Raw genomic sequence first — 10187 nt, 5'->3', positions numbered from 1 at the left:
AAAAATCTCAACGTCTCATTTCTTCAAAGTCTCCAGCTCAGGGATCAAAGCACTGCCAGGGAGATGTTCTCTGGGGGTACGGGGGTTCACAACTGAGCTCCTCGCTTCTTGGTACCTTTTGGCAGGAGGTGTCTATGACATGGAGCATGTTCTTTGTGTCACCAAGGTCCTCCACCCCAAAGCCAGGCTTGCTCACAGTGCCAGGTGCTACCACGACAGTTTATCCTTGGCATCGCCAACTAAGCAGCCCTTTTTTCTGGAATTGTGACTGGTTTGTCGTCAGGTGGGAAGAGTTCTCAGGTACAATGGACTGGGGACTGTGAGGGAAACCGGGCAAGAGAGCAGGGGTTGCACATACAGACCCAAAAGCAGAGTCCTGCTGCCAGCACTCATCCTGGAGCTAATGATGCCTTTGGAGTTTGTCTCTGAGACAACAGATGAGCCAGCCCATGGTGCAGCTCTCACCTTCTCCCTCTGCACCTAAACTGATTGATCTACACCTCCCCACGGGCGATGGGTGAGACACAATGGTCTGGGTACACTGCGTTGTCACCTTTCCCTGGCCTAGTTCTGCTATCTGGTGACAACCCCTTGCTCAAGCCTGGCAGGCGGCAAGAAAGGCTGAGAAAAGCTCAGTTTGCAATTGTGCAAAAATCCCTTCCTGTCCTGGGGAATCAAGAGAACAGTGGTCATGTCACCGATGGCTGAAGACACACCAGACACACTGTACTTCCCTCCTACATGCACCCACCATGCCTTTCCTTTTTCAGGTTCTTCCACATGCAAGTCAAAAGCCAGACCTTAATTTTCTGCCTTCAAATCTACCCCATCCTGGGGGATGAGGGTTGTGAGCCGGATGAGGGGTCTTTAACGTCTCACAGGAGGCTTGGGCCTATTAGCATGAGTGGCTGCCTCAAAGGATTTGGATTCAATTTGCTCATTGTTGGGTTCAATTTGCTCATTATTGGAGCTGACGTGCAGCCCTTCCAGGGCACGTCCTGTACCCAGGAGAGCGATGTAATGAGACATCACATGAGCCCAGTGGTCCTGCTGGTGTTGGCTGGGGAAGGGAGCCGGGCTTCAAAGAAGCTTCCTTTGCACGGAGGAAATTTCTCCGTGACATAGAAACCAGAAGACTTGTGAGTCTGCAGACCCTGGTGCTGGAAAACAGCACAGCGTTAGTGCTGCAGCTCACCCAGGAGCTGTTGCATCCATGCCTACTGGGCTTCATGGACACTGGGGGTTCCCCTGGAGCCCAAGGGGGTGCAGGGGTGCAGTGACTCACCCTCTGGAGGGTCTGTCCACCACCACTGATACCCAAGCACTGAGATCAGTGAAGTTCACAACCTTGGCACTACATGGCAAGTTTCTTGCCCTTGTGAGTGTCACATCTCTGGGTCATCTCCCACTTGTATTCACTACAGAGTCCCTTGGCTCCTTTAGACTCCCAGCAAGGGGGTGCAGTCCCAGCAAAGGGTGCTCTGGTGCAGGCGAGTTTCAGCAATCACTGTGATTGAACAAGGAGGAATGAGAGGTTGTCATGGATACCAATATGCAATTGAGGGCCCAATTCTGCACTGCCCTGCTCCTCCTGTCCTCCCTTGCCCTGTAGTGTGGGATCTGTGAGGGCCCCATTTCATATAATGGAGGAAAGGCAATTGAAAATTAAAATATGTGGTTTTGCGTTTCGCTGGCATGAGTTCGGATTCAAACAGGGCTGTGTGAGGGCAAAACTGGGACCATGGTTAGATCACACAGCCCATGGCCTCTCCAGCTAGCGTGGCTCTTCCAAAATACACAAAGGCAGCCTGTATTTTACCTACCCAGTTGCTGATGGTGGAAAGGAAGATGAATGAAGAGGTACATGCAACAGAAGGTGCTTGGCAGCCTGAGAAGGGGCACAAATCCTGGATTTACTGGGGAGTTTAAACTTCTGGGGCAGATTCAGGCCCCTGCAGAGAACTGGGCAGCAGCTTTACTCAGAATTTCCCCCTGATTGTGTAAAACAGAATTTGTGATCTAGAGAAGTGTTGCAAATGCAGGCAAGTTTCACCCTGTTTTCATTTTCAGGGGAAAATATCTCCCCAAATATGAAACTGAAATGGCCATTACTGAGGGCCACCGGGAAGATGAAACTTTGGTTCCTGAGTGACTTCTGAAAAGCTTCTATTGCATGCACACACATGCACAGAATTGCCCTGATTTAACAGAAGTGTTTTTGGATCCAGCAAGACAAAAAACTGACATAGAAAATAATATTTTCAAAATAATTGCTTGCAAACATAAGCATCAATTAGTTATCTCAGTCTGGTTAAATAGCAGTGTGGGCAGATGATTACAAATGATTGTGTTGTTGCCACTTACTGCCTTATCACCCCACACCAAAAATCCCTTTAATTTTTCAGAAACCAAACGACCTTGGTCCTTCTCTTAGACCCCAGTCCAGGGAAGCACCTAAACACCTGCTTCCACAAACATCTCCAGATGCTGAATATAACATGGGTGCTTAACAGGTTTCTGGATTAAACCCAGAATGGGAGCAGCCTTTTTTTCTCATGTTCACATGGAACAGCAGTGCCAGGAAAGCAGTGGGGTATTAAACACTGACATGTTGTAGGAAAGAACCAGGAACCCATGAAAAATAATGAACTGAAAGAGACTTTTGACCAACCCCATGACAGAGCATTCAGAGAGATGTGTCCACTAGACCTGTGCTTGTATGTGGCCCTGGACATCATCTGCCTGTCCCCAGGCCACCAGCCCTGCTTTGTCCCAACCCTTTCCACAGCTCAGTTCTTTGAACCCACCTGGAGAAGACTTACTTGGCTATGGAGAATTGGGGAATTTCAAGGGCTTTTTGTTCTGCCCTTGGTTGCAGAGGCAAAACAGCCTGTATTGAGAGTCAGCTCCCCCACCTCTTCCCCACCGACTCACAGCACAGCGCACGCAGCCGGGGACAGGGGACAACCATGACTCCCGCCCACAGGCTGCTAATTGCACTTGTCTCAAGATTAGTCAGAGCAGATCTGTTCCCTCCAAGTCGGGCTGTGGAGCTAAGTTGGGCAGCAGCTTCCTCCTCATCCCAGCGTGTGCCAAGCGAGCAGTCTCCATACGGGTTGCTGGGTCACTCTGGCATGTACACAACCTCCTCAAGGCGGTGGGTGGCCATTAGCTGTGCCTCATTAGGATAACTGTGGTTTGACTGAAGCCCTGTTGACATGCAGGCTCATTCCCAAGGGGGTTTGCAGCCCCCTTTGGGATTTTGCAGAGAAGTTTCAGGTGAGTGAGGAGGTTGAGCACATCCAGACTCCACAGCCCCATTGCTCCTTGGTCCTCATGCCTTGGGAAGCCATAACCCTACCCAGGGACTTCACCACCGGTCTGGCACGGCAACATCAGGCTGATGGACCCAGAACTGGCCTGCCTGTGCCCACCATCTCCTTTCCTCTAACTCTACTATGGATCTCCACTGTTCCTGCTTCAGAGAGCCTGAAAGCCTGCGCTACTGTCACTGGCTTTTCCCTACCTTCACCTTGCTGTGTATAATCATAGAATATCTTGAGTTGGAAGGGACCCACACAGCTCATCAACTCCAAATCCTGTCTCTGTAGAGGACAACCCGAAAATTCACACTATGTGTCTGAGGGCATTGTCCCAACACTTCTTGAACAGTGTCAGGCTTGGGGCCGTGACACATCCCTGGGGAGCCTGTTCAGTGTCCAGCACCTCTGGGTGAAGAACCTTTTCCTAATATTAAACCTAAACCTTCCCTGACACATCTCCCTGCCATTCCCTTGGGTCCTATCACTGTGTGCCAAATGGATCAGCACCTGTCCCACCTCCTCTTACCAGTTACAGCTGTAGCTGTAACCACCTCCCCTCAGCCTCCTCTTCTCCAGGCTGAACAAACGCGCTAACTTTATCTGCTCCTCATTTGGCTTCCTCTCCGAACCTTTCACCAACATTGTGGCCCTGCAGTGCCATAGAGGAACCCTGAGAGCTGGAGAAGAGCTGTGAGGAGCAGAAGAACCATGGAGCTCTATAGGTGACCAGTGGCCCTGCTGTCATCTCCTGCTTGCACCTCCCACCCGCAGGCTCACAGGCCGCTGCCCTCAGCCATCACACACACCTGTCCCTGCTCTGCCTCTTCTCCACTTGGCTCTTCTCCCTCCTCTCACCTCCAAAGCAGTTCTTGGCATTCCTGCCCATGGACTGGCCGCTGCTGGGCCAGCTGCTCTGCGGGCAATGGATGAATCGCACCATTTCTTCCTTCACTGGGCCACAGCAAACAGTTGCCAGCCCACACTTTCTGCCAGGTTTCTTGGGACAGCTTAGTGCCCCTGAAGCTACCATACTGAACGCAAGACCTGGAGCTGGACAACATTCCTGCTCTGTGGATGCTTCTTCTACTCCAAGCAGCAAAGCCACCACCTTCTCTTGCTTGCATTTTGGATCCAGAGCCTATTTCTGCTAAAAATCACTCACTCCATGCCCAGGCTGGTCTTTGCTGGAGTGATGCATCTCACACGGCATTGCTGCCCTCTCCTGGGCTCTCCAACAGCTGCTGGGCTCAGGGAAGTTTCAGCTACAGATGATAATCTCTGAGGTCATGAAAGTGGAAATCTTTCCTGAAGCCCTATGCATGGCAAGACCTGGCTCTGCAAATGAAGAGATTTGAGTCTAAGTGTTCTCCTGCTGCATCCTGTGTAACCTTGGCCCCAGCGAATGCTCTGGATTAAGATCTTCCCATGGCTTGCATTTTCAGGGGTGTGTAAAAAAGTGATACAGAAAGGAAACTGAGTCATTCTGTAGTGCAAGACTGACAGGGAATGATGCCTTCCATGACTAAAGACAAACGCTTTGTTCAATCTGTGTGATAGGTACCCTCTTTGTGACCCCAAGTCCCACTGTGTCTGGAGCATCCAGTGTGGCAGAGAGATGCAAATAGAAGCCAATCTTTATTAGCAAAAGGAGTCATTGTAGTCAGAGCTATTTGGGAAGAAAAATTCAGAGAGGAGAAGAAGGGCGTCTCTCTGATCCTTTGCTGGATATTTCAGCCTGTGTGGGGTGGCTGGGGACACAAACCAAAGGGACAGTGGTGACTGGAAGCATGCTGTCTTGTCAGTGTTGTGCACATGAAGGGAATCTCAAAAATCGTGTTTCCTGTCCTTCACTCCCAGCATAGGAGTTGTCTCGTCGGCTACAGCTGCAGAGTTCGGAGTCGTGGCAAGGGATGGTGCTCCAGGCGTGTACTCGTCATCAGCCCCTGGAGATGCGCTGGTGTCACTGGCAGGACCAGCATCAGGCCCAGCCTGGGGGCCCTTCCTGGGGATCCTGAAGAACCTGGTCACCCTCTCCATCCTTGTGGTCTTTCCTGTCTTCTTGGAAGCCCTTGGAGATGACACGTGGTGATCTTTATAGAACCAGTAACAACAGCAGCTGCAGAGAGACAGAAGCCCATAGTGAAAAATGGGAACTTAGTGCCAGAAACCAGCACCAGAGCCCTGCAGCCACCCAGCACCAGCCCTCAGGGCCAGAATTCTCCAGGGCCATACCCAACCACTCCCTATATGACTGTGTAAGCTGTGGCCAAGGATTAGCCCAGATGTCAGTGTCCTGCACCCTTATTCTGGCACGCCACTTCCTGATGCTGTCACAGTTCCAAGGAGGAATGTAGAGCTGGGGGACTCAACACCAATAAACTGCCCCCAAAATGTCCCACATTCAGAGAAGGAGCTCAGACTTACAGGAGGAAGAGCACGTTGATGCCTAGTAATACTGGCAAGAGGATAAGAAGCAGGACTGGGACTTTGTGCATGACGGCGACAACTGAGGAAAAATAAATGAGTTGGACTGACTCAAAGGGTGAAGTGCCACTGCTAAAGGCCCTGAAGATAAACCTGATGCTAATTTTTCCCAGCCCTGGAGACAGGCAGGGATGCTGTGACTGACAGCACTCTTAGCAGTGAGGTTGTCAAGGCAAGTTGGGGACACCAAGGTGGAGAGGGAGAAATCAGATTGTTCAGCATTGGCCTTATGTGAGGAGCAGCAAGGGAGCTGTGATCTCTTCAGGAATGGTTATGGAAGAGACAGGAGTTACCTGTCTCCAAAGGGATCTGAAAGGGCTGTAGAAGTTGCCATGGCCAACACATTTGGGGCAGCAGCTCTGGGGTCCCACTGTAGTGCCTGCTCTCAGTTCAGAGTCCCCTGGTCCCCTCCTGGCCCTGCTTCAGTAGCAGATCTGTGTACCCTGCTTGGTCATTTCCTCCTTGACGCAGAACAGCATGGAGTTGGCTCCCGGATCCTTGGTGGTAGTGCCGTCCTTGCAGCGGGTGCAGGATACTGCCCCGTAGGTCAGGCTGTAGGTCCCAACAGGGCACAGGAAGCACTGCCTGTTCTTAGGAGGGCTGAACATCCCTGGTGGGCATGTAACTGAGGAGAGGACATGCAGAAAGGCCTTTCTGAGCAATGGCACATGCTGTTTGTTTAAAGTGTATTCAACAAAGAGTCGGGATAACTGAGTCCTGGTGCTTAAAGACTCAGAACTGCCCAGTCCACTACATTCCCTGGGCTGAGTGTGCATGGGGACAAAAGCGAGGACCCAGAGGCACAGAACTGCGGGTGGGGAGGGGGTGAGATGCATGAGGGGAAAGAAGAGAAGGGGACCAAAGGGCTGTGGACTCAGCTTACTGCAACAGTCGAGACATCTTTGCAGCTGCTTGGTCTGCCCATAACCCGCGTCGCACTCCTCAGTCTTTAAGAAGCCGACAAACTCATTGGTGAAGTGGATGCTGGGGATGTCAGCACCAGTGACGTGGACGAACTTGTGCTCCTTGAAGAATGTTGTAAAGGCGAGCTGGACCTGGGCAAGGCAGAGCAGGCAGAGCTCAGCAGGGCAGTGTTGGGGTTCAAGAGGCAGCTGAGACCTTGTTACACAGAACATGTCTGCCTAGTGCCACAGTCTCTTCCCCCAAGTAGCAAGTGATAGGACGAGAGAAAACGGCCTCAAGTTGCGCCAGGGGAGGTTGAGGTTGGATCTGGGGAACAATTTCTTCCCAAAGGGCTGTGGGGCATTGGAACAGGCTGCCCAGGGCAGTGCTGGAGTCACCATCCCTGGAGGGCTGGACAGACGGACATGAGGTTCTCAGGACATGGGGCAGTGCCAGGGCTGGGGGAACAGTTGGACTCGATGATCTTGAGGGGCTTTTACAACCAAAATGATTCTGTGATTCTGTGATTTTATAGTGCAGGAGCTGTGGAGTGTGAGCCCAGGGGGACAGGCCCTGCACACCAGCATGAGTGGGAGCTCTATCTGGTTTCCAGGGAGATTATGCAAACCCTCAGGGGTGCTCCTCTTCACTCCAGCACCGCTGAAGGTCCCTGGGCCCATAGTGTCCCAGCTCCAGACCCCCCATGCCATGCTCCCTCCTTTGCAGATGCACCGGCCCAGCTCTTACCTGCTCGAGGTTGTGCTGCACTTTTTTGCGGTAGCAGTCTGTGATACTCTCCATGTTGTTGGACCTGCAGTGCTCATCCCAGTGGGGCCCAAAGGGGGACACTAGAGTGTGGAGAGTCACTGGTGCAGCTCAGGCAGCCCCAGCTCCAGCAGGAGATGGGCAAAGTCCTGAACAGGTCTAACCATTAGAAACCACTGCTTTCCAAGAGCCACTAATTTCAATATGCTCCCTTTAGGCCTCTGCTGCCTTCTGTTTCCCCCCTGCAAGCAAAAACTGAGATGCCTGAGCTCCTCTCACCCCACACCACCACCTCCCTGGTGTCCTGGGGACCCTGCTGTGGTGCTTCTGCCGTTACCTTTGAGCTGTACTTGGATGATGAACTCATTGGGAGGGTCACTGAGCGAGGGGAAGCAGGAGGTGCCAGTGAGCTGGAGTTTGCAGTGCTGCTCGAACTCCAGCGGCCTCAGCATCTCCTGTAGATTCTGCAGGAACCTTTTGGTCCACTCGTCCTCACAGAGCTTGCTGTGGAAGAGCAGCACAATGTCCAGGCCTCCGGGCACATGGTAGCCTGTGGGAGAAAACCCTGAAAGGTGCCTGGTTCTTCCCCCTGGTAAAGAGGGAGCTCCCTTGTCCAGAGAGCTGAGTATGATCCCACCCCTCCTCGCACCCCATAAGAGGTGAGAGGACGGGTGAGACCCCACCCCAACTTCTCTCACTTTCTGCCCTTGTTGGGGTGTCCCCCCTGCTTGTTAGCATGGCCCTGGACTCACCAAAGATGCTGTAGCGAAATGTTTGGGACAGAGGGACCCCACGCTTTGTGTAGGAGATGGTGCAGGAGTACTTCCCGCTGTCTTCTGCTTGGAAGTGTTGGAAGAGGAGGTGTCCGTCTTTGGTGACCGAGAACAACTTGGCGGCTAGTACAAGAGAGAGAGGGGTTACGATGATGGCCAGGAGCTGGCTGTCCTGTGCTGAGCTGGCCCAGGTCCTGGTTGGCAGTGTCATGCTGTGGTCTGCCCGAGGTTTGGTCTGCTTAAACCACTGCTGGGACTCTACAAGGTCTCCCAAAGCTGCTCTTTCTCTCCCTCTCTGATAAGTTATGGAGAAAGAAGAAGAAAATAAGAAACCAAACACCCTTTCCTCTGCCAGAAATGTTGTTATCTACAAAAGAACCACCTGACTGCCTGGAAACTTTCTTAACAAAACCTCTCAGACGTTATTAGAACAGAAAAAGGGGCAAGTATTACCCCATGCAGTGTTACCCCATAACCTCACATCCTTTTTGCGGTTCAGCACTCCCAACACATGTGATTTCATAACATCCCAGTCTTCACGTGCCCCTCACCTGCTCCACAGACCTGCTCCTTTCTTGGATGGCTGTTTCCCCTCTTACCCCCTGCTTGCTTCATGGTACCAGGGCCTATCCCAGCTGCTTGCTCCTGACTCTGTAACTGGGAGGAGTGGGGACCTTACCTGCCCTGTCCTGCACCCAGTGGTAGGTGGGATCCTCTACCCCCATCTCCATAGGGCTGCAGGGCAGTGAATACAGGCTGCTCTCCATGTGGATGAAGATGAGGTCTGGGCCAGAGAAAGAGAGACAAAAGTTGGGGCCCGTTTCAGGAATTCTGAGACATTGTGGAAAACAGGCCTGGAGTTGAGGAGACAGGAAGGTTGGGAAGCCACCAGAGCAGATTGGGAGCCTTGCATGTGGATGGACCCAGCTCCACTGGAGACCATCCTATGGGAACACCTGAGGATATTAATGTGTTTAGAGGAGAGAAAATGCCAAGAGCTGTGGGAATAAGTGTCAAGAAGTGAGGCTGTGTTGAGCAGAGATAGTGTAGACCACAGAGCCAGACTGGGTCATCTCTACTTGTGTTGGATGTCACTGGGAAGCCACATCCCCTGCCAGAGGCATTGCAGACAGTGAGGAGAGGCTCCTCTTACCAACACCAGGACACAGGCTGGATGGGGAGACCACTTTCCCCAGGGGAAAAAAGCATATGGGTCAGGGCAGTGCAGCAGGATGGCTTTGGAGATCTCACCCCTTTGGTGTTCCCAGTTGGAGCTGCCTGGCAGGTCCCACGGCGGAGATGCTGGCTGTCCTAGGGGGAAGGCAGAGGGACAACGTTCAGGCTCAGCTTTGGGAGCACTCACCTCAATCTTGTATCTTCTCCAAGGCTCCTGCTGGCCCTCCAAGGAGTGAGAGCAGAATATATCCACCTCCACACTGATCTTTTACCTGAGCAGCTACAAAGCACCAAAGTCAGGATCCCCACAGTCCCCAGCACCCTGAGTCGCCCAAGGTCTGGCCAGATGCGTGGAGCACAGAGCATCCTGCCCCACTGCACATTGTGGAACATCTCGTTGCCATGGCGATGAGGAATCTGCTGCTTCTCCCTGTCACCTTAGTGATGGCTCACATGCTGGGCAGCATCACTGCTCCTGCCCACCTTGGTCACACTTGCCAGGGGAACATGGCTCTTCTTCTGGGGACCATCTGCACAGGATGCAGTAGAGGAAATATAGCTGGGGACATCCCGGTAGAAGAGACATGGTAGGAGAGATGATCAGAGGGAAGGAGGAGATAGGTGATGAGAGTGCTATGCCAGGCTGTTTTGGTGGAAATCTTAGCAGACCAGAAGGCATGTGAAACCTAGAAAGCCTAGATTGAGGGTAAGTTTGCCTTATAACTCAAGAGAGAGACACAAGAGTCTCCAGCTATGAAAGATA

The 10187-nt window shown here is 52.3% G+C and overlaps 1 protein-coding gene across 1 annotated transcript; it reads right to left on the bottom strand.

The window, feature by feature from the left end:
* Positions 1-4945: 4945 nt before the first annotated feature.
* LOC106145838 (zona pellucida-binding protein 2-like) lies at positions 4946-9957 on the bottom strand. The gene is made up of 10 exons (XM_021295494.2): positions 9697-9957; positions 9500-9559; positions 8928-9032; positions 8228-8371; positions 7813-8025; positions 7458-7558; positions 6691-6862; positions 6250-6432; positions 5748-5829; positions 4946-5439 (listed from the first exon to the last, which is right to left on the bottom strand). Exons 1-10 carry the CDS (start codon positions 9815-9817, stop codon positions 5148-5150), a joined length of 1473 nt encoding a protein of 490 aa, XP_021151169.2. The 5' UTR covers positions 9818-9957; the 3' UTR covers positions 4946-5147.
* Positions 9958-10187: the final 230 nt, after the last annotated feature.

This window comes from Columba livia, chromosome 23 (assembly GCF_036013475.1).
Source record: "Columba livia isolate bColLiv1 breed racing homer chromosome 23, bColLiv1.pat.W.v2, whole genome shotgun sequence".
Taxonomy (NCBI): Eukaryota; Metazoa; Chordata; class Aves; order Columbiformes; family Columbidae; genus Columba; species Columba livia.
The sequence above is the reverse complement of the archived record's forward strand: the minus strand, read 5'-3'. Positions and strand labels throughout refer to the sequence as shown.

Bases quoted from the DNA above. Each gene is read 5' to 3' on its own strand.
- LOC106145838 (XM_021295494.2), bottom strand. From the start codon at position 9,817: ATGTTCCACAATGTGCAGTGGGGCAGGATGCTCTGTGCTCCACGCATC. The intron at 8,026-8,227 runs GTGAGTCCAGGG...TTTCTCCCACAG, and splicing joins ATTTCGCTACAGCATCTTTG to GCTACCATGTGCCCGGAGGC. The intron at 5,830-6,249 runs GTACACAGATCT...ATTTTTCCTCAG, and splicing joins GGAGGAAATGACCAAGCAGG to TTGTCGCCGTCATGCACAAA.